Source organism: Artemia franciscana, chromosome 21, assembly GCF_032884065.1.
Source record: "Artemia franciscana chromosome 21, ASM3288406v1, whole genome shotgun sequence".
In the NCBI taxonomy this organism is placed as follows: Eukaryota; Metazoa; Arthropoda; class Branchiopoda; order Anostraca; family Artemiidae; genus Artemia; species Artemia franciscana.
In genome coordinates, this window is record NC_088883.1 from 28,267,366 (window position 1) to 28,292,109 (window position 24,744).

Genomic DNA, 24,744 nt, shown 5'->3' on the forward strand with positions numbered 1-24,744 from the left:
TCATTTTGAGGTTTATTGTTACCCTTTACTTTCATGATAAAAGCGTAGACTAGAAATATTCACAGAAATCAAGAGGGATTAAATGTCAATCTACACTTTTGATGCATTTTTAAAAGACCCTCCCCCCTCGCCCGAAATAATACATCCCCCCCAAACAAAAGTCCTGAATACGGCCCTGGGGATTATAAATCAATTTTTACCTCCACCCTCCCCTATCTCTTTCTTAGGACTAATTATGCATTTATCTTGAGGCTCAACTGAGCTGAGATGTTTTGGCATTAAAATGCACCCTTTGAGGCATCTCACTCCCTCCCTAAATAGCCTAAATATTTCAAGGTCTAAACAAATTTCACTGTCTTAGGTGAATTCTGTGTTGTTCTAAAAATTTTCAAAGGGTGCTTTTTAATACCAAACCATCCCAGCTCTCATTGTGTCTTCAGATAAATTAAATAATAAAAAAAAAACAGGTTTTTTTTCAACTGAAAGTAAGGAGTGACATTAAAGCTTATAACGAACAGATATTATTCCGTATAGTAAAGGGGTTGTCCCCTCCTCAACACCTCAGTCTTTACGCTGAAGTATACCAGACCATGAATGACGCTGAAGATACCAAACCATCCTAACTCTCATTGAGTCTTCAGATAAATATAGGATTAGTTATAAGGGAGAGACAAGGGGAGGGTGGAGTTAGAAATTGATATATGTTTCCCAGGGCCGTATCTAGGACTCTGGTTTAGGGGGTTATTTTTCGGGGGGAGGGGGCACAATTTTTTTAGCAAACACATCAAAAGTGTCAAATTGGTATTTAATCCCTTTTGATTTTTGGGAATATTTCTATGGTGATTGTGATGATCTTAGACATGATTATGAGAGTTTTGAGAACTTATATCCTCAGCCTAGTGTGAAAGAACGGGTTTAAGTGTGGAAGGTCATACTTAGTGTGATGTAAGTATATCTGTATTCCACATTTTTAACTCTGAATAGTCGGACGATGAATATGATGGTTTAATGACCCTTTACTTTAGCATAGTGTGGAAGGACTTATTAATTGTGAAAGGTTATGCTTAACGACTGCATAGGGAATTACGTATGTAGTGCTAAACCCGCTTTAGCCTTTGACCTTACAGCTTACGTCTCTCTTTTAGTGACATAGACTTGGTGGTTTTCGGCAACTGGGAAAGTTTACCCTTACGGACACTTGAAAGGGCTCTTATTGAAAAAGGAATAGCTGAACCTAGAACGGTGAAGGTTCTTGATCGCGCATCTGTAAGTAAATAATTATTTATTTACTTATATATATATATATATATATATATATATATATATATATATATATATATATATATATATATATATATATATATATATATATATATATATATATATATATATATATATTCACAGGTGGGACACAGGGACACAACTACAATGGCGCGTAACGACTTACGCGCGTGGGGGGGGGCGCGAAACGCCCCCACCAACTAGATGTTGGGGTGGCGCGAAGCGCCACCCCAACAGCTAGCATATATATATACATAAATAAGTTGTCTGTGTGTTATGTCTGTCGAGTGACGTCATGTTTGTGTGTCGACTGACGTCATGTTTATCGACTGACGAAATTTCGGGACATCGGGACACAAATGACGGCCGGGACCGGGACATAGGGAATATAAATGACGACCGGGACACTCAAAGAGAAAGCGACCGGGACACAAGGAATGTTCGATTAGCAATCACCATCAACAAAGCACCGGGACACAAATGACGACCGGGACACAGGGAATGTAAATGACAACCGGGACACAGGGACACATTATTAGAAAAATGAGGTATAGATCTGAATACGGATTGTTTTTTCCATGGACAATTATATGTTGCATGTTCAAGAGTCAGCAAACCTGACAATCTATTTATATGCAACATATATATATATATTCTGCATTCTGCATTCTGGTGAATTTATCTGAGATTATTTTACATTTTCTATTCATAGCCTATTTGAAAAATATAATTTAGCCAGTTGAAAATAAGGTTTTAAGAAAAGAGCAAATATATTATTTATAAAATTACATTATTGAAAGTAATAACGTACTGAATAGAATGCAAATCAGAGAGAAATATTGTGGGAAAAGTGAGGCTCTTAAGAGTTAAGGAAATTTTTTTTTTTTCAAGTTAGTCTCTTTAAGGCCCATTCACAACGGCACTTTACTAATACCGAGATTTAGCTAATGCTAATTTCAGCCGATCAGATTTGTCATTGACTTTTCTGATTTGCTTAAATTAGCCCTGACTCAATCTCATCGTAAATCGGCCTTTTATAAATTTAATTATCGGCCTTCATATATATATATATATATATATATATATATATATATATATATATATATATATAAAAATAAGTTGTCTGTGTGTGTGTGTCGAGCGACGTCATGTTTGTGTGTCGACTGGCGTCATGTTTGTCGACTGACGAAATTACAGACCGGGACATCGGGACACAAATGACGACCGGGGCACCGGGACATCTATGTATATAAAAACTAGCTGTTGGGGTGCGCTTCGCGCCACCCCAACACCTAGTTGGTGGGGCGCTCTCAAAGAGAAATTACAGACCGGGACACTGGAACACAAATGACGACCGGGACATAAATGACGACCGGGACACAGGGAATATAAATGGCGACCGCGACACTCAAAGAGAAATTATAGACTGGGACACCGGGACACGGAATATAAATGACGACTGGGACACAGGGACACAACTACAAGGGGGACGCCGGGGGGCACAAGGGGATATATAAATGACGACGGGGACACAGGGAATGTTCGATTAGCAATCACTATCAACAAAGCTCAAGGCCAATCATTAGAATAATGAGGTATAGATCTGAATACAGTTTGTTTTTCCCATGGACAATTATATGTTGCATGTTCAAGAGTCGGTAAACCTGACAATCTATTTATATGCACAGACAATGGGACAGCCAAGAATGTTGTATATTCGCAAGTTTTACGTAGTTAAAAATATATATATATATATATATCTATCTATATTCACAGGTGGGACACAGGGACACAACTACAATGACGCGTAACTAATATGGCGCGTAACGACTTACGCGCGCGCGGGGACTTGGGGGGAGGGCGCGAAGCGCCCCGCCAACAGCTAGTATATATATGTTTATATATATACACACATATATATATATATATAGTGAGATTTGAATCCAAGAGCTGATTGACTCTTCTTTATTTATAATATAAAATTACAAATCAAATAACTTGAAATATTTTTTAAACACAGAATATTACCTGTACAATCAAGAAATAATTATATAGAAATATACACCGAACTGGGTCACTGGCTCACATTTTGGCATGCATGGTGGAGAACAGAGTATATGCATAGCTATAAATAAGTCTCTAACTTTAATTTAATAAGTAAAGATAATTGCTTGGAATACCTTTAATTTTTAATAAAATCTAATTCCTTCAAAAAAATACTGTTGGTGGTGTACTTGAACCCAAGTTCCTCCAGTGACTGGCCGGACCTTCCGAGCCTGGACAAACTGGTTAGATTCAGGGTTGGAAGCTCCAGCTAGGTACAAGGAAATGCTGGTTTGAATTTCCACGACAGAAGCGATTTATTTAAAGTGGTTATCTATAATTTAAAAGAAAATTGTCTGCGTAAAAATGATAAAGAAGAAAATAATAAAGTTAAACAGGTTCAAAAGAGATGACTACAAATCATCTTTAAAGATTCCCCCTTGCCTTGCTCTTTTTATCTAAAAGCATTTGAACTTGACCCCTTCTTTGTGGGGTGTGAGGAACTCTTCCTGAAATTTTGCTCAACCCTCCTCCTCCGTCGCATCTATGAGAACTTCTTCCCATCTCAGAGAAGCGGCTGTGAAAGTTCCAAAACTGACAACGGCTTACTCGAGTTCACATCATTATTCCATAAGCTTTCTGCCGAGTTTTGTTCGTGCTTTTAACAATTCGTAATTTATGCGTTTAGAAAAATGTGCTCTTAACTTTTGTGCCCAGTGAAAAAAATTTCTTGTGACCGTATTATAATTATTATATAATTTTCTATTATATAACTAATTGACTAATGACATGTTTGGGCTATTATTATTATTATTATTATTATGTGATTTATAACCCACTAATAACAAAAATGTAAATAACCGAGTAAAACATACAAAAAAAAAAGAAGAAAAGAACTGATTATGAAAAATTTATACTTTCAAGGCAATGCAACGGAGGAAGTTCATCTTTTCCAATATCCGAAAGCCTGCACCTTAGCACGGCAACTTTAATAAAAACATCAATCATATGGGAGTGATTTTTTTTTTTTTTTTTTTTTTTTTTTTTTTTTTTTTTTTTTTTTTTTTTTTTTTTTTTTTTTTTTTACAATAAAATGTTTGATAGAGAGATGAGATCCTTTTTTTCCTACTAGACTTAAATTCATTAGGAATAGAAGTTTCGGTACTTGTATGATATACCCTCTGTATCTCAAGTTGTTCATGTATTGACGCACTGTAAGCCGGTTTCTTTCGCTAGTTTCTATCAACTCAACGTAATAAAAGGCAAAGAAAATCGACAGAATAGATGGGAAATATATAATTTGGGCCATAAATTTACACGTTAGGGGGGGGGGGGGGGTAAAGCATTGGACAGTGTAATGCCAGAAAACAAGTCTTACTTCATATCATCAGAATAATTGTAGCTAACACATTATGCTTGCAGACCAGCTGTACCTTACCCCTCCCCCCCTAATGTGCAAATAGATAGCCCAAATTTGTTTTTGAAGTATTATATCTTTATCGAGCTTAGGCATATTTTATTAGAAATAACCTAACTTCACTTCTTGAGATGCAGGGGGTATATCATACAAGTACCGAAGTTTTTAGAAGGGCAAGGGCTTTAAAGAATTTTTTTTTTTTTTAATATTACAGTTGCTACTAAGAAGGTTGATCTTATCAAACAAAAAATAGACATATTTTTCCTCTTTGTAGGCATGAAAATGCTAATACTAAGCAAGGTGCTGTTCCATAATCGTCCTGTTCCAGTCATCGTATCTGTAATTTTCTGCTTCTAAAAGAAATTGGAAAACACTTTTATTTTGGTACGCCCAAGTGTCCTTTTCTATGCCATGATGCAAATCAAAGTTTCCGTCTTTAATTAGCTAGTAGTATTGATGCTGTGTTGTGGTCCAGTGAGGAGACCCCCCCCCCCTTTATTTCTTTGCAAAACACCTGACAGTACTATTAGAAATGAGTTGTAAATGAAATTGTCACTGTTGTCAAGAAGTTGTCAATGAGTTGTCAAGAAAGTAAAATAAAGAGTAATTAACAATTTCCATTGGCCAAGAAAGTGGCCAATGGCTGAGGTATTTCTTGCTTGCAAAAATAGTTGGAAAACATTTTATTTTTGTATATCCAAGTTTTCTTTTCTATGCCTTGAAGACCTACACGTCTAAATTTTCCCTTTTTAATTAGGTAATAATATCAAAGCTATGTTGATGTCAAGTGAGGAGATCCTCCTCCCCCTTTAACCAAACCTAAACCTCCTTTGTTTTCTATCTCAAATAACCGTTAAAAAATTACACTGGAGGTACCGTATAAAAATTCTTCGTATCAGGCCTAACAATACTCTTCGAAATAGTCTTCAAATTATTGTCAAGAAAGTAAAGTGAAAAGTAGTTACCAAAACTTAATTGACTATTGTTAAGAAAGTGAAGGAGAAGGTAATTGACGAATGATTGTTGACGGCCAAGAAAGTAATTCTTATTCGAAAATTTATTGTCAAAATATTGTCATAGACGTAAACCGATGGAATTAAAATAAATATTATCATGGAGGAATCCCACTCTCTCCAGAGTTTCTAAATATTTCCGGGTACTACTACTAAAAACTCACTGGAGTACCAAGCCGCCTGAGGTTAACACAGCTACGCACGCTCCTCGTCCATTCTAATCAATTCAAAGCCTCTCTTTTTACACCCTCCCAGGAGGTTCTTACTTCCCTTAAATCTTTCCTTACGACATCCTCCCACCCCAACCGTGAAAGACCTGCTTTCCGTTTAGCCCTAGACGGTTGGCCAAAAAAACAGTCTTTGGCAATCTGTCATCCCATCCGCATAACTTGCCCCAGTCATTTCAACCTCTCTCTCATTAAAGCCCTAGAAAGCGGGGTTGAACCACACTTTTCGTACAGCCTACTGTTTGAAATACGGTCAGTCAGCCGGGTGCCCAAAACAATCCAAGTTTCTAGGCCCTTGTCATTCGAATTATTAAGTAATTTTTTTATTAGTCCCCTCACTCACCCGAAAAATTATTTGTACATGTTTCTGCAACTTATGCCATGAAACCCTAAAAAATACTCTCTCCTTGATTTTGATTTATCTAGAAATCCTCTCTTAGTATAAGAATACATTTTATTGTTCATTCACTCGCAGTTCTAATTAACTGTTGATTTATTTTTAATTTTAATTAATTGTTGATTTATTGTACTCACTTTTTCCCTTACTCACTGAGCACTAACTTCCATCAACTTAAGTAAGTGTTTATCCAGGTCTTGGCTAAGTGCCATTTCGTTGTGTTAAACATACGAATGTCATTACATCGTATAATCCCCCATCAATCAAACAGTTCGTGGTAACGAACTGTAGTAAGGAGCGACCCGGCTACATCAAAATACTCTCAACTCCCCCTTCTCAAATACCCTTCTCAATACCTTCTCAAATACCCTTCTCAACGCCCCGCTCTTTACGCTAAACTTTTTTACTGTTTAATAAAGTAGAATTGAGAGAAAGAGTCAAACTTATAAACGTATAAGGGCCGCCAATCGTTATTAGAATGTGGTCTTTTGGACTAGTCTCAAGAAAATAATCCCACCCTGCGTCCCCATTTTCGTGTGCAGTTGTATATGTCTTAATATTTTTATTATTTTACAGGTTCCCATTATAAAGCTCGAGGATATTTTAACTGGAATTCGTGTTGACATTAGCTTTAACATGAAGAACGGTGTTCTTTCTGCTAATTTGATTAGAAAATTCAAAACAAAATTACCTAATTTAGTCCCGCTAGTGTTGGTCTTGAAGCAATTTTTACTTCAACGAGATATGAATGAAGCATTTACTGGAGGAATCAGCTCATATAGTCTTATACTCATGACAATTAGTTTTTTTCAGGTATGTAATAGACTTGAACCAATTTTGTTTATTTTTCGTAAGGATCCTCAGGGGGAGAGGTACATCCTCTATATCCCTACTTTTTACACCTATGATTTTAATCAAATAGTGTTTTTCAGGTATATACTAGGCTAGACTTATACATTTTGTTATTTTTCGTGAGGTTTCTTCGTGGGCATGTAGAATTATACCTAATTTTTGCTATTGGATTGTCTTGTAAGGCAGTTAGTGCAGCTATAATAAATAATGATATTAAGTGATAATAAATGTAAATGTATATTAAGTATTGTATAGATATAGTCAAAATTGAAAATTTTTTGTTTTTGGTTGTTGATTCTTCATTGTTGTATCTTCTTCAAAGTAATTTTGTGAATAGTAAAATATAATAAAAACTAATAAAATATAATTAATAAATAAAATATAATAACTATAATAAAAAAATATGATAAAATATAATTAATTAACAAATATTGATAAAATATAAAAACTATGATAAAATATAAAAACTATAATAAAATATAATTAATTAATATAACATAAAAATTATAATAAAATATAATTAATAAATAAATATGAAATCTATACTAAAATAAAATAAAACTGTATTATTAAAACTTACAGAGCGCCAAACTCAGCAGAAATCAAAGAAATTAAAAATTTTCTTCTTTAATATTGTTTAAATGTAAGTTGAATTTCTAATGAAGGTGGCAAATCTTCTTCGTCTTCTAATTGCAAAGAAATGTTGTTGAATTCAAAGTTAAATACTTGATTAGTCACATCTCCCAAATATACGACGTAATACCTTAAATTTGTTTGTTTTTTTTTCTAAGACCACACTGCCTTTCTATGACGAACAGACTTATATATGGGGGGATATGGCCATTCATGTCTGTAAGACAATATTTGTAGGGACAAATTTTGGATCTTGAGCTAGAGTTAAATAATTAAATAATTGGCACATTGGCGGCTATTAAAAGAAATTGAGGGGGTAGTTGGAGAGATTGGATAGTTTGGATAGAAGATGATGGAGAGTCGGATTCTTTGTTGTTAATGGGATAAAGCTTCTACATTACTTTGAGGTTATTTTCATATTGATTTCTACACTCTAAAGATAGATTTTTAGCTAAGGAGAATTTGAGAGACCTTCTCCAATTCCTAGTATATGTCTTTTTCTCTGGATGTTTTTATCAGCGCCATCTTTTTTCACATATTGACTAGCTTGCCATCTACGTCGCCTATATCATATAGCACCATCTTTGTGGCTCTTCATATAGCACCGGTCTATAGTTGCCAAGTATCTGTTTTCCAAAAGTCCGCAGATTAAGTACACTGAGTCGTTTATTTTCTACATTTGGAGAAACCTGACACTAAGTGCCATTCATTAAGGGTTCATTTTTTCTCAGAATAAGCAGAAGAAGGGAAGGAACTCCCCGGAAGTGCCGTATTGTACCCACCGGTATTCAGTTACCCGTAAATTTCGGGGAATAGGTGAGGGGGTCCTTACGCTTCCCTTGTTTGGTTCCCTTGCTGGGTTATTTCAGTAACTTGGGTATTCATTCAGTGCTTGGTGCGTGGATTTGAAATAGACTTTCTTTGGATTATTATTAACCTGTCCTATAGGGAGCGACTTATGCTTGCTGGCACAAATGCTATAAAAGAATGTAGGTGAAAGTAATAAACGCGACATTTGTTTATAGTTAGTTCACTTCCCTTTCTCTGTATGGGCGCAGGACTAACGCTTTAGGGAGAGGCCATACGATTTTTACTCGAAATGAGGGGTGGAATAGAAAAGATTCTAATATGCAAAATACCTGCTCACATGGGTTCTCTTCGTCGTTTTTGAGACACCCATTCCCCATTCTTCTAGAAAAATTTCAAAATAGTTGTCTAAACTTGTTTAGTTGGTAATTTGGCTGAATTCCCACAGATAAAATATGTTCTGGTCCCTCTTCTTCCCCTTCCTTTCTTACCGTTTGGCGTGCATCTATATGTGCAAAAGTAAACTGTTCTATATTCATTTTGTTACGTTTTTACGAGTCGGACATAAGTGTTGGTAGATGGGGGGGGGGGGGCAGACTCCCTAAACCCCCTCCCCTAGATACGGCCTTGATTACCGATAATGAAAAGATTCTGATTGATAGAAAAGATTCTATTATACATAATACTTGCTCACATGGGGTCTCTTCGTCATTTTTGAGACACCCATTCCCCATTCTTCTAGAAAAGTTCAAAAATAGTTGTCTAAACTTGTAATTACTTGGTATTTTGGCTGAATTCCAACACTTAAATATGTTCTGGTCCCTCTTCTTCCCCTTCCTCTCTTACCGTTTTGGCATGCACCTATGTGTGCAGAAGTAAACTGTTCTGCGCATGTGATTTCACTAAAGCGACTGGTAGTAAGAGTTTATCTCTAGGCTGCGTATGATACTTTAACCTAATGGATCTTGATTCAAAGTCTTCGAAAGGCGATATCATTTGAAAGGCAATAGCTTATAGATTTTTGTTCGTGTTTACTTTATTATAAGACCCAGATATATATATAACTTAACAAGAGGGAGGGGTCGTTCCTAGAAAAAAAAAAAAACAATCCGTTGGTACCCCTCTCCCTAAAAATCTGAGATGTACCTTGGCTTCGTTATTTCTCCTTTAATATTTTCTGGCCTTGATTTTATGTTTCTGTACAAGATTTCATTTGAATATTTATTTTTTCCCTTGTTCAGATGTGGGATCCACTTTCAAGGGGTGTGATATTATTTGGCATTTTATCTAGAAATTTGTTAGATTGTTTTCATCCTGCGGCACTGAGTGTTTTGACCCTGTGGCACTGTGGGATAGGTCTATGTGTGATAACAATCTAAACAAATTTGTTTTGACCTCCTGCACTGTGGTTTTGGTCTATGTGTGATAACAATCTTAACAGAAATTGTTTTGACCCTGCGGCACTGTGGGATTGTCTATGTGTGATAATAATCTAAATAAAATTTGTTTTGATTGTTTTGTGATTGCACCGTGGGATTGGTCTATTTGTGATAACAATTTAAACAAAATATGTTTTGATTGTTTTGACCCTGTGGCACTGTGGGATTGGTCTATATGTGATAACAATCTAAACAAAATTTGTTTTCATTATTTTGACCTTTTGGCACTGTGGAATTGGTCTATGTGTGATAAAAATCTAAACAAAATTTGTTTTGATTGTTTTGACCCTGCGGCACTGTGAGATTGGTCCCCGTGTGATAACAATCTAAACAAAATTTGTGTTGATTGTATTGACCCTGCGGCACTGTGGGATTGGTCTATGCGTGATAACAATCTAAACAAAATTTGCGTAGATTATTTTGACCTTTTGGCACTGTGGAATTGGTCTATGTTTGATAAAAATCTAAACAAAATATGTTTTGATTGTTTTGACCCTGTGGCACTGTGGGATTGGTCTATATGTGATAACAATCTAAACAAAATTTGTTTTGATTATTTTGACCTTTTGGCACTGTGGAATTGGTCTATGTGTGATAAAAATCTAAACAAAATTTGTTTTGATTGTTTTGACCCTGTGGCACTGTGATATTGGTCTCTGTGTGATAACAACCTAAACAAAATTTGTGTTGATTGTATTGACCTTGCGGCACTGTGGGATTGGTATATGCGTGATAAAAATCTAAACAAATTTTGCGTTGATTATTTTGACCCTGCGGCACTGTGAGATTAGTCTATGTGTAATATCAACCTAAACAAAATTTGCTTAGATTGTTCTGACTCTGCGGCACTGTGGGATTGGTATATGCGTGATAACAATCTAAACAAATTTTGCGTTGATTATTTTGACCCTGCGGCACTGTGAGATTAGTCTATGTGTAATATCAACCTAAACAAAATTTGCTTAGATTGTTCTGACTCTGCGGCACTGTGGGATTGGTCTATGCGTGATAACAATCTAAACAAAATTTGCGTAGATTATTTTGACCCTGCGGCACTGTGGGATTAGTCTGTGTGTAATATCAACCTAAACAAAATTTGCTTAGATTGTTCTGACTCTGCGGCACTGTGGAATTGGTCTATGCGTGATAACAATCTAAACAAAATTTGCGCGTAGATTATTTTGACCCTGCGGCACTGTGGGATTAGTCTATGTGTAATATCAACCTAAACAAAATTTGCTTAGATTGTTCTGACTCTGCGGCACTGTGGGATTGGTCTATGCGTGATAACAATCTAAACAAAATTTGCGTAGATTATTTTGACCCTGCGGCACTGTGGGATTAGTCTATGTGTAATATCAACCTAAACAAAATTTGCTTAGATTGTTCTGACTCTGCGGCACTGTGGGATTGATCTATGTTTGATAATAAGGGACCCGAATTCGATCTCTGCTGGCACAGGGGTAGGAATTGCTTGGAGATTATGCATTAGCATCTCCAAATAGAAGAAGAAAAATAAAGATTGTTTCCCTTTCAGTTACATCCACATCCTGAAGTGGCTCATAAACGTGGCGCTAACCTTGGCGTTCTTCTCATTCAGTTTTTGGAGCTGTATGGTCGCCACTTCAACTATTTCAAAACAGGAATCAGAGTGACTGGCGGTGGCTCTTATGTCACTAAAAATGAGGTATGCTTTCAGGAAAAAAGATAAGCTGTAAAAAATTAGGAAAGAATTTTAAAAAATTAAAAAATTAGGAAAAATTCGAAAAAATTGAGTATAATCTAGCTGATAAGGTCATTCAAATAAAGCAAAGGATCCACTTAGACTTGGATGCAATTAAACTAGAAGTAAACATAAAACCGAATATTCGTAAATATAATCCATTAAATATAAAATCAATAAATTACAAATATAAAAATCTAATATAAAAATACAAATTTTCTTTATTGAATGAAGTAGGAAGTATTTTTTTTTCAAATATCAACGACAGTGAAAATGAAATTTTGCTTATTTCAATTGGTTTAGAAAATTTACGCAATCACATATATCTTTAAAAAAAATGGGAATTCTGTTTTAACAAAAAAATATTTATTTGCAGTTTTTGTTACTTATTTTTCATGCAGTTTTTGGTATTAAAAGGTGCCAAATTTAAAACTGTGCTGAAAAGTCAGTAAAAAATAAGCTAAAAATATATGGCTTCAAAGGGCTTCTAAAAAGGGCATCAAAGGGCTTCTAAGAAGATGAAGCTTTTCTTTGAAGGTGTATAACTTTAAATGACATTAAATGGCATTATGAAATTTAAATGGCATTATATTACATACTTAACCTAACCTAACCACCTCTATATATATAAAATATTTAATTAAAATGTACCTGCATTGTAGTTTGTTTCACGAAAGAACCTAACTTCACTTATTGAGTGTGTTCTGAATAATACACAAGTACCCATCTTTACTTAAGGGTGATGCGGGGCCTCTTAATATTTTTTTTTTGGGGGGGCGCAAATCTTTGAAATTGTTTCTTCAGAAACTATTACCACTGAATGTTGAATAGTTTGGTAGCATTTAGTGTAGCTCCATTTTCTATCAGGAGGAGGGTTTTCATTAGCTTTAGCAAAAGTTTGGGCCATATATTTGCACATTAGGGGGGGGTGTGGAGGGTATTATATCAATTACCTAACCTAACCACCGCTATATATAAAATATTTAATTAAAATGTTTCTGCATCGTAGTTTGTTTCACAAAAGAGTCTAACTTCACTTGTTGAGTGTGTTCTGAATAATACACAAATACCATCTTTACTTGAGGGTGATGCGGGGCCTTTTTTTTTGGGGGGGGGGGCGCAAATCTTTGAAATTGTTTCTTCAGAAACTACTACCACTGAATGTTGAATAGTTTAGTAGCATTTAGTGTAGCTCTATTTTCTATCAGGAAAAGGGTTTTCATTAGCTTTATCAAAAGTTTGGACCATATATTTGCACATTAGGTGGGGGGGGGGGATGGAAGGCATTATATCAAATACCTAAACCTAACCTAACCACCTCTATATATAAAGTATCTAATTAAAATGCATCTGCATCGTAGTTTGTTTCAGAAAAGAACCTAACTTCACTTATTGAGTGTGTTCTGGGGTGGAGCTCATTATATCAAATACCAAAATTTACCTAACCTAACCACCTCTATATATAAACTATATAATTAAAATATATCTGCATCGTAGTTTGTTTCACAAAGGAATCTAACTTCACTTATTGAGTGTGTTCTCAATAATACACAAGTACCATTAGTTCTTCTAAATAGTCTCTAAAGAGATTTTATACTGTAATTCTACTGTCGCCTACTGTCAAAGAATAGTTCTACTGCCATCATAGTGGGGGTCCACTAACACTGAATTTCAGATGACGCTAGTCATTTAAAGTTATAACATTTGAAGATTTAAGTGAAGAACAGCGTGGTTATAGAAAAAGACGATGTGTCGAATTTTCATTCATTCAGCGAATTTTCACTCATAGGTTAATAATTCGGAAGTGTTTAAGCCATCAGACCCCAATGAATAAAAAAAAAGTAAGTCCTAGGGTGCTGATAGTGCAATTTATGAGTCTCAAGACTTGGTATTTGTGAGGTTAGAGGTAAATTACTGAGGATTGGGAATATGATTTTTGAAAAAGGGCAAGTACCAAGTAAAGGGCTTCTAAGAAGGGCATCAAAGGCCTTCTAAGATGGTGTAACTTTCCTTTGAAGGTTTAATTGCCTTTGGAAATTAACTTTTAGTTAATGTTTGAATTTTCTCAAACAAAAAGTATTGTCAAACTTAGTTGATTAGCTTTGTATTTTATTTTCACGGTTGAACCTGGTAACACTGACGAAAATGTGGCACTGCCCTAGAGAATTTAATGATTTTGAAACAAAAAGTCTCAGAAAATTGTGGTTTTCATGTATGAATAGACCTAAAATGGGTCTCTAGGGCAGTACCATGTACCTATACTATATTCATTACCAATTCTATTCGCAATATACCATATTTGAATTTGTTTGAGTTTTTGAACTCAATACCTGATATCATATCAGCAGACTGATATCATATATACAAAATAATACAATTATATCTAAAATCTTCACGATAATTTATAATTTATTTAACAACTTCTCAAAGTTTTTTTGGTGATCAGATGAACTGTGTGTTTTTGAAAAAAAAATGCCCAAAAAGAAGAATCCTGGATACAGTCTTTTGAACGCGCAGCTATATAGAGCCTTAACTGCAAAAAGTAAAACCTTACAACCTCTTTGATACAACCTCTCTTACAACTATTTTGAAAGTTGCTAAGTTTGGCGGATGAAATTTTTCAGGAAATAAACATTTTTATGAGATTTGGGGCACTTTTTCAGCATGCGAAAAAGTTTGTTTTTTAATCAATAAGGGAATTAATTGGATAAAAATCTTACAACATTTTTTGAATCTCTTTTAAAGTACTCTTTATTAGAATCGACACAAAAAAACGACGTTATTTCTGAATCAGAATGAAAATCGGTTCTAAGTAATAAAAATCATACCTCAAACTATTTATTTTTAAAATAAAATAGATTGATTATATTTTATTGATTTTATTTATTCAATCGGTAGTTGAAAAAAATGATTCTATTCAAGCGATTTCCTTGTCTCAGTATCTGATGAACAACTGAATGAATTGTATAAATATTTGTGTTATTTTCAAGGCGGGCTGCAAGATCTATTGGTTATGCCGTTGAGTCTGTATATAAAATAAGTGTTATTTCAAGGCGGGCTGCAAGATCTATTGGAGATGGCGTTGAGTCTATATATAAAATCATTGTTACTTCAAGGCAGGCTGCAAGATCTATTGAAGATGGCGTTGCGTCTGTATATAAAATCATTGTTATTTCAAGGCGGGGTGCAAGATCTATTGGAGATGTCGTTGAGTCTATATATAAAATCATTGTTACTTCAAGGCGGGCTGCAAGATCTATTGGAGATGACGTTGAATCTTTAATCATTGTTATTTCAAGGCGGGCTGCAAGATCTATTGGAGATCTTGCATATTTTTTTCTTCAAAAAGCAGGACAAATTTTCACGACAAGCTAGACTACAAAAGCAAAAAGTACCCCCCCCCCCGCCTTCAGAATAACTTTTTTTTCTTAGCTTCTTAGCCCCTCGCTACTAGAATTAATATCAGTAAATTTAGTGTTTATAACATAATTTAGCTAGGGTGAAAATGAATATGTCACTTGACGCCCTTTTTTATGCTCTTTCTATAATAGCAATACTATAATCGGTAGAATCAATGCGTAAGTCGCAGGGATCGACTGCAGTCACTTTTTCACTTTATGTCACCTTTTTATTGGGCATGTCATATTTTGTCACTTTCACTGAACGTTTCAGTAAAGTCACTTTTTTTTTGTTCATGACCCTATGTCGCCACCCACCAAAAGTACACGAATCGATAGATATCGACAAAAGATCCTAGAACTGAAGGCACCCGGTGGTTATGTTAAATATGGGGCCTTGAGTCAGGTAGTTAGAGCAGCTTTTTCGCTCTGCTCTGGAAGCGCAGATGTGGAGGGAGGATTTTCTCGATCAGCTCACTTGATGACTAGGATGCAAGTCCGTACAGAGGAGTGGACCCTAAACGCTAAAGCTTTTGTTGCTGATGCTCTGCGCAACTAAGAGAACAAGTCCGAGCTTGTGCTGATCACAAAGAAGCTGCTGTGTTTGGCCAGATCAGCTATGAACTTTACCTTATTGGACGGAAACAGTATGAATTGATAAAAGAAAAGGGGAAAAGAAAGATGCTGAATTTACCAGGTCCTGGGCCATAGGAAGCAGAAAATAGCGGAACTAGTTTCAGGTATTCTACGAAAAAAAAGAGATGGCTAAACAAAAGAAAGAAATCGGTGATACTTTTCTGAAAGAAGCAAGAGAACGTGTGAAGAAAGCAGTAGAAGAGACGGCCTTTTTGAACATTGGTCTGGCTCAAAGCATGCTGGAAGCAGCACTAAAAGTGCTGTTTGTGGCTTGTGGTTTAGGTTTGTGGAAACCTAAGGATACGAAGCCTACAGCTAAGAAAGAGACTATTATATGCTGGCGTCTCACAGCAGAAGGAAAAAGAGGGTTTTCTAGATGGCGCATAGGCAAAAACTGGGCTCACCTGTATAGACTATCTGATGTCAATCAGATGATAGAACTTGTCAACTCTGAAATGACCAATGTCTACCATTCTTTTTTTCCAGAGAAATTTGTAAAACGATCTTCTGCCTACAAACCATGGGTCACACCCGATATGAAGAAAATTGTCAGAAAGCACAACAGATTGCACAAGTCAGGAAACCGAGAGCACAGGAAGGAAATTAGGAATATTGTTGGGGATGAATGTAAGAAAGCAGAAAAGGCCTATAGTGAAAAGCTAGCCAAAATTAATAACTCAGACTCCCATACGTTTCATAAGACAATACGAGAATTAACAATCTCTCAACGCTCCATTACTTTCCACATAAGGACGGAAGAGGGAATACACGTCACTGCAAATGAGTGGTTCTCAGAAATTTGCAAATCTAACCCGAGAGCTGAAACAAGAACTCTTTGCCTCGGTGTTGCTGAAATTCCTGAAATTCCTGTAATACTGCCTCTAAATGTCTTCAAGGTCCTAGAAAAAATTTCTACACGTAAATCAACCCACCCAGCGGATTAACTCTGTTCAAAGAAAATGCCATTTACTTACCAAAACCCATTGCTTGTATCATTAATCAGTCCCTGATCACAGGAATGTTTCCAAAGCCACTGAAGGAGGATGTCGTTTCTCCTGTCCCGAAAGTCATGAGCCCCAAAGAACGGGGGATCTGCGACCAATTTCTCTAACTTCATTATATCAAAAGTTTATGAAACTTTCTTAAACAAATGGCTGCTACAAGGACTCAGCGAAATAATAGACCCCCGACAATACGGCTTCCAACAGGGGTGTAGTACAAGCCACTACCTTGTAAATTTTTTTGAAACAATGGTGACCCACCTTGAAACTAATGAGGCATTTGTTGAACATGTACAAGCAGATGTCAGGAAGACTTTTGATACCTCTAGCCACGAGGAAATATTGAAATGCATGCAAGGTTTTCACCCCTTTTTACTCAAGATAGTTGAAAATTTCCTATCTGAACGAAAACAGAAGACCAAATACAAAAACAAGCTGTCAAATACAACGACCCTAACATATGGTATACCTCAGGGAACTAAGCTAGGCCCTACCCTATTCTTGTTACTTTGCAACATGATAGCTACGTGGCACAAAGATCGCGCAAAGTTTGCAGACGGCTTAACAATGATAGTACTACAGAAGCAGAACGAAATCCTAGACCTACAGGAAATGGTAACGAAACTGGAGCGAGATTTTTCAGCAAAAAAACTTACCATGAATAGAACGAAATGAGAAATAATGAGGATTTCATTTTTAAAGTATAGGGTACCAGATTTACCTGAACTGGGTATACCAGTAGTTCAGAAAATGAGAATTCTGGGCGTCATTTTTAGCGATAGATTGACATGGGACGACCATATAAGTCATTTAATTTCCCAAATTATCCCTCTACTAAGGTCTTTGGCAAAGTTATGGCGGTTTAATCTAAGCAAAGATGTAATGCTTACTTACTACAAAACTTACATGAGACCAATTCTAGATGCCTACCCAGTCTGGCACGCTTGTCTGCCCAGTCTGGGCAGTCTGCCCGGTCATGCCTGCCCAGTCTGGCACGCTGGTCTCACAAAAGATCAAACCAAAAAAATTGAGGGAATACAAAAGCGTGCATTGCGAGTGATTTTGGGGGATACTCTGTTATGTTATGAAGAATGTCTTGTTTTGTCAGGTCTAACAACGCTTGAAACAAAGGCACGAACTTCTAATGGGCTTCGGACATGGCCTTCTCTCATCACAGAAGAATCCAATATTATAGTAATATAATAAGTACATATATAATATATATAATAAACATCCAATATATATTATAAACCACCGAATATTACACAAAACAAGCACGACACCCGGCACCGCAACAAGCTACAGCCATACAACCCCGGAGCAATGCAGCGATACAGGAAATCATTCCGACAATATTTCACAACTTGTTTTAGTTTATAGTTTTATATATTGCGATTATGATATTCCCCAATAAATTATTTGTCATGGTCAAAAGCTCGTTCCGAAGAAAAGGAAAGGGCAAATGATGTTGAATCTATGGAAATATTTGTTTTGAAGAGGAAATCAGAAGAGATCGATCGCCATTCAAAAAAGCATAAGAGCTTATGACGCTAATATTGTTAAGTGTAATTCTACCAGTGATTGTTACACTTACTCATGGACGCCAATCGAAGAAACATTCAAAAGTTCTTCTTTACTATGGATGTTTGTTCCTTGTACCTCAACCGAAGTTAGGCTTTCATTAAAGTTCTCTTTGTGTATGAGCAAAAAAATTAATCGAAGATAAAATAAGACTTCCGGCCTTCTTTTCCGTAGCCTCACGGACTTTTAGAGGGCGATTATGACCATAAGGCAATAACTGGTGCTTGTGTAGTTTATCTGCCTGTGTTCTGAGTGCCTCTTGGTAGTCTTTTTTTTTGTCACTTTTCTATGGCACTTGGTATTTACCATGTGACATATAGCGATCGCAAATTCTGTCGGTCTGTCTGTCTGTCGGTCCCGGTTTTTGCTAGTTCAGGCACTTCCAGATAAGCTAGGACTATGAAATTTGGCAGGCGTATCAGGGACCAGACCAGATTAAATTAGAAATAGTCATTTCCTAGATTAAACCATCTGGGGGTGGGGGAGTGGGGGATAGTTAATTCAGAAAAAAATAGAAAAATGAGGTATTTTTAACTTACGAACTGGTGATCGGATTTTAGTGAAATTTGATATTTAGAAGGATATCGTGTCTCAGAGCTCTTATTTTAAATCCCGACCGGATCCGGTGAAATTGGGGGGAGTTGGAGGGGGATACCTAAAATCTTGGAGAACGCTTAGAGTGGAGGATCGGAATGAAACTTGGTGGGAAAAATAAGCACAAGTCCTAGATACATGGTTGACATAACTGGAACGGATCCGCTCTCTTTGGAAGAGTTGGGGGGGGAGGGTTAAATCTGAAAAATTAGAAAAAAATGGTATTTTTAACTTACGAAGAAGTGATCGGATATTAATGAAATTTCATATTTAGAAGGAACTCATAACTCCAATTTCTTGTTTCAAATCCCAACGGGATCCAGTGTCATTGGGGGGAGTTGGGTTATCTAAAATTGAGTTATATTTATCTTACGAATGGGTGATCGGATCTTAATAAAACGTGATATATAAAAAGAAATTATGTCTCAGATGCTCCATTTTCAATTCGAATCGGATGTGGAGACATATTGGGTTATAGGGGGGAGAAACAGAAATCTTGGAAACCGGAAATCTTGAAAAACGCTTAGAGCGCAGAGATCGGGATGAAACTTGGTGGGAAGAATAGGCACAAGTCATAGATACGGCATTGGCATAATTGGACTGAATCCGTTCTCTTTGGGGGAGTTGGAAGCGGGTGTTAATTTGGAAAAATTTGAAAAAATTGAGGTATTTTTAACTTAAGAACGAGGGACCGGATCTTAATGAAATTTGATAATTAGAAGGAACTCATGTCTCAAAGCTCTTATTTTAAATCCGGACCAGATCTGGTGAACATTGAGGAGAGTTGGAGGGGGAAACCGGAAATCTCGGAAAACGCTTAGAGTGGAGAGGTCGGGATGAAACTTGTTGTGTAGAATAAGCTAATGTCTTAGATACGTGATTGACGTAACCGGACTGGATCCGCCATCTTTGGGGGAGTTAGGGGAGGGGGTCTAGGGCTTTGGCTAGTTCAATGCTTCTGGACGTGCTAAGACGATGAAAATTGGTAAGTGTGTCAAGGACCTGCACAAATTGACTTAATAAAGTCGTTTCCCCCGATTCGACCATCTGGGGGGCTGTAGGGAGAGGAAAAATTAGAAAAAATGAGATATTTTTAACTTACGAGCTGGTGATCGGATCTTTATGAATTTTGATATTTAGAAGGACCTCTTGTCTCAGAGCTCTTATTTTAAATCCCAACCGGAATTAAGCCTCTGATTTTCCTTATAAATCTATGTATTGATTCTTAGAATTTTGCTAGAGCTCTTGGCTCTTCCGATCTCGTCACAAGTGCCATATGAGCTCTTAGCTGTTGTTTTAGTTTTGAAATAACTAAAGTCCCTTTTGTCGGGACCTTCGTTGCGGCCGACGGCCTTAATCGCTTTTGGGGCTTATTTGACGTATTTTTCATTAGATTCCTTTTTTCAACATGTTGCAGACTTTTGGCAACTATGAACTGTTTTACCTTTTGGGGACCAGTTAAAGGATCAAAATGGAATTTATTCCAAGAAGAATTATTGAACAGTGAAAGGGCATAAGAAAAGGCATCAAGTGATGTATTCACTTTCACTGTAACTAAAGTATGTTGTAAACTGCAAATTTTCCTTAATTTCTTTTTACGCCCACTTCTTTTTTAACCGCTTATTACACTACAAAGGTGATAAGTAAAAAACGGGAGGCCTGATGACCACATTTAATACGAGAGCAAGTACACTCCTGTTTACACTATATTTAAAATCGGTTTACATCAATATGTCCCAAAATAAAATACTTATCTACCTTTTGCTGGCGCTGTGGAAGAGACTGAGTCTTCGAAATTGGAAGTTCTCTGGTTAAATCCCGCACCGCGCAAGGAAGCTATTGTTGAAAATTGCTGAATAATTTTTTTTTTTTGTTTCGTATACTGGACATATTTCATAATTGTAAGGATTACGCATTTTACTCTATTCATAGATGAGCTCTAGTCCAGGTCATCTTTTCTTCGCAGTGCAACCTTGGCACCGGACTTCTCTGACTCGCTGAATCAGAACTTAAATGGAATTCATATTTTTGTCATTAAAGAGCCGATTCTTTTGATTCATATATTGTTACCAATATGTCGTTTTTAAAGTTTTGGTTACTATTAGGCCAAGTCACTCCTTAGTATTTGTTACCGTCAATATTCCTATTCTAACCATAGTAATTTTTAGGAACAAATCTCCTAGTGAAACCTCTGTGCTAGGGTCCTCTGATATGCTCAATTTGATCTTGTAATTCTATTCAAAACTAGATTCCTTCTGGGAGGTGTTTCTCTATCTTTATAAATTCAGCAAATATTGCGCCCTCGATACTTTTTTCAGTAATTTGAAACTTGATGGATCTTATATAGATTGGACTAAACTTAAAAACGCTCATTCTTTTATGTATTCAAATTTTGACGTTGCTATCCATTTATTTTTTATTTTTTTGGTTACTATAAGCAAGAGTCGCTCCTCACTTACAATACGCCACTATGAACTGTTTGACAGCGTATTTTATATTTAGCTAATTTACAAATAATACCTGGTTTAACTGAACAAATTTCGTAGCGTATTCATTTTGAATAAACAGTTTTTCTCGAAGCAAGAACTGTATAAATCACCTTTAATAGTAAGGAAATTAAATGGAAGATCCTTTCCAAGAGATGTATAAAATAAAAGTTACGTTTATTTATTTAAAATTTTACACCCCCTAAAATTTCTGCGCGGTGCAAGTGCTCCCCCCTAACACTACCCCCATCCCCAGGAGACATCTTAAGATCATAGTACAGTCAAAAACGCTCAATTTGGTGCCCCATCTGAGACTTTGCTAGGAGACAGCCGTGCCCTCCCCCCCCCCCACTCTAGCTAAGCCACTGCTGTGTCATTGATTTACCGTTTTGAAATTAGGGAAGGTCCATTTTTAGCCTAAAATTGTTTTGTAGATTCTAAGTTTTGGCAGAGTATAACTGAGATTGTGCTTGCCAAGTCTAGATTCTAGGTTTTGGCAGAGGGTAGCCGAGATTGTGCTTGCCAAGTTTAGATTAGGGTTTAGCTGAGGATAGCCGAGATCGTGCTTGTCAAGCCGAGATACTAAGTTTTGGCTTAGGATAGCTGAGATTGTACTTGCCAAGTTTAGATTAGGTTTTGGCTGAGAATAGCCGAGATTGTGCTTGCCAAGTCTAGATTCTAGGTTTTGCATGAGGATAGCTGAGATTGTGCTTGCCATGTATAGATTAGGTTTTAGCTAAAGATAGCCGAGATTGTGCTTGCCAGGCCTAGATTCTAGGTTTTGGCAGAGGATAGCCTAGATTGTGCTTGCCAATATTAGATTCTAGGTTTTGACAGACGATATCCGAGATTGTGCTTGCCATGTCTAGATTAGATTTTGGCTGAGGATTGCTTAGATTGTGCTTGCCAAGTCTGGATTAGATTTCGTCTGAGGATTGCTGAGATTGTGCTTGCCAAGTCTGGATTAGATTTTGGCTGAGGATTGCTTAGATTGTGCTTGCCAAGTCTGGATTAGATTTCGTCTGAGGATTGCTGAGATTGTGCTAGCAAAGTCTAAATTAGGTTTTGGCTAAGGATTGCTTGGATTGTGCCTGCCAAGTCTAGATTAAGTTTTGGCTGAAGATTGCTGAGATTGTGCTTACCAAGCCTAGATTCTAGGCTATGTTAGAGAATAGCCGAGATTGAGCTTGCCAAGTCCAGATAAGGTTTTGGCTGAGGATTGCTGAGATTGTGCTTGCCAAGTCTAGATTAAGTTTTGGCTGAGGATTGCTTAGATTGTCCTTGCCAAGTCTAGATTAGGTTTTGGCTGCGGATTGCTGAGATTGTGCTTGCCAGGTCTAGATTCTAGGTTTTGGCAGAGGGTAGCCGAGATTGTGCTTGCCAATTAAAAATTAGGCTTTGGCTGAGGATAGCCGAGATTGTGCTTGCCAAGCCTAGATTCTAGGTTTTGGCAGAGGATAGCCGAGATTGTGCTTGCCAAGTTAAGATTCTAGGTTTTGGCAGAGAATAGCCGAGATTGTGCTTGCCAAGTCTAGATTAGGTTTTGGCTGAGGATTGCTGAGATTGTACTTGCCAAGTCTAGATTAAGTTTTGGCTGAGAATTGCTGAGATTGTGCTTGCCAAGCCTAGATTAGGTTTTGGCTGAGGATTGCTGAGATTGTGCTTGCCAAGTCTAGATTAGGTTTTGGCAGAGGATAGTCGAGATTGTGCTTGCCAAGCCCCGATTCTAGGCTATGGCTGTGAATAGCCGAGATTTTGCTTGCCAAGTCCATGTTGGCCCAGATTCTTAAGTTAGGTTTCCAAGATTTTGCTTCTCTTTTTGTGTTTGGCTTTTGCCTGTAGAGGGTACAAATTAAGACCCTTAAGTTTAGGGGACATCAAAACGTAAGAAGGACTAAGCTTCTTTCATTGGCTTTATGAGTTTATACTTGTTTGCATAAATATGTGATTTGGTGAGAGGCTTTCCAAATCCATTCTAAAACCTGGCTTGTGAGAAATAATTGTCATTTGCAGCTGATTTAGGAATGGTAATTATCACTTTTCTCAGTCTGGATTGTAAATGTTATTTTGGATACAAATTTGCAAAAAAAGAGCTAAAAAACTCCTCAGTAATGACGTCAGTTTTGCTGTGGTGCCATTTTTAGGGGTTTCAAGCTATTGTGCTTTCCAAGTCTAGATTAGGTTTTGGCAGAGGATAGTCGAGATTGTGCTTGCCAAGCCCCGATTCTAGGCTATGGCTGTGAATAGTGCTTGTGCTTGCCAAGTCTATGTTGGCCCAGATTCTTAAGTTAGGTTTCCAAGATTTTGCTTCTCTTTTTGTGTTTGGCTTTTGCCTGTAGAGGGTACAAATTAAGACCCTTAAGTTTAGGGGACGTCAAAACGTAAGAAGGACTAAGCTTCTTTCATTGGCTTTATGAGTTTATGCTTGTTTGCGTAAATATGTGATTTGGTGAGAGGCTTTCCAAATCCATTCTAAAACCTGGCTTGTGAGAAATAATTGTCATTTGCAGCTGATTTAGGAATGGTAATTATCACTTTTCTCAGTCTGGATTGTAAATGTTATTTTGGGTACAAATTTGCAAAAAAGAGCTAAAAAAAACTCCTCAGTAATGACGTCAGTTTTGTTGTGGTGCCATTTTTAGGGGTTTCAAGCTATTTCTTAAAAATTCATGTAAATTTGTTTTCTTAATAACAATTGACTATTAAAATTAAGGAAAATAATAATTACCATTTCTGAATCCGCGGCAAATGGCGATTTTCTTTTCATTAGACACCTTTTTTCAACATGTTGTAGACTTTTGGCAACTATGAACTGTTTTACCTTTTGCTGACCCATTAAGGCAGTGGTTCTCAACCTTTTTTTACCCATGGACCCCTTTTCCCTTCTTTTTATTATTGGTGGACCCCTTCATAGCTATTGGACATAAGAACAATTTTCTATTCTTCACTAATATAAATTTTAAGGTTTTAATTATCAAAGAAATAGTATACGATTAAGCTTTATTTTTAAATAAAAACTAATTTAATGTAACTAAAATATTCTACTATAAAAATAATAATAATAATAATAATTATTATTATTATTACTATTGTTGTGATAATAACTACAATATTACAATGTTACTTCCATGGGCAAGCAACACAAGCTCATGGAGAGTAGAGCTCCTCAGGCAGTTTAATTCACTCAAACATTATGTAAACTGGATAAAAAAGGAG

At 36.5% G+C, this 24,744-nt stretch overlaps 1 protein-coding gene across 3 annotated transcripts in view; it reads left to right on the forward strand.

The window, feature by feature from the left end:
• Nucleotides 1-24,744, forward strand: part of LOC136040789 (terminal nucleotidyltransferase 4B-like) — a 168,473-nt gene that overhangs the window by 27,041 nt on the left and 116,688 nt on the right. For all 3 annotated transcript variants that reach the window (XR_010620884.1, XM_065725118.1, XM_065725119.1), the window contains exons 4-6: nucleotides 1,146-1,266; nucleotides 6,955-7,191; nucleotides 11,647-11,796. Coding sequence is in view for 2 of the 3 variants with exons in the window: in XM_065725118.1 (XP_065581190.1) it covers nucleotides 1,146-1,266; nucleotides 6,955-7,191; nucleotides 11,647-11,796 (508 nt within the window). In the remaining variant the exon portion in view is untranslated. The remainder of the gene's footprint in view (nucleotides 1-1,145; nucleotides 1,267-6,954; nucleotides 7,192-11,646; nucleotides 11,797-24,744) is intronic.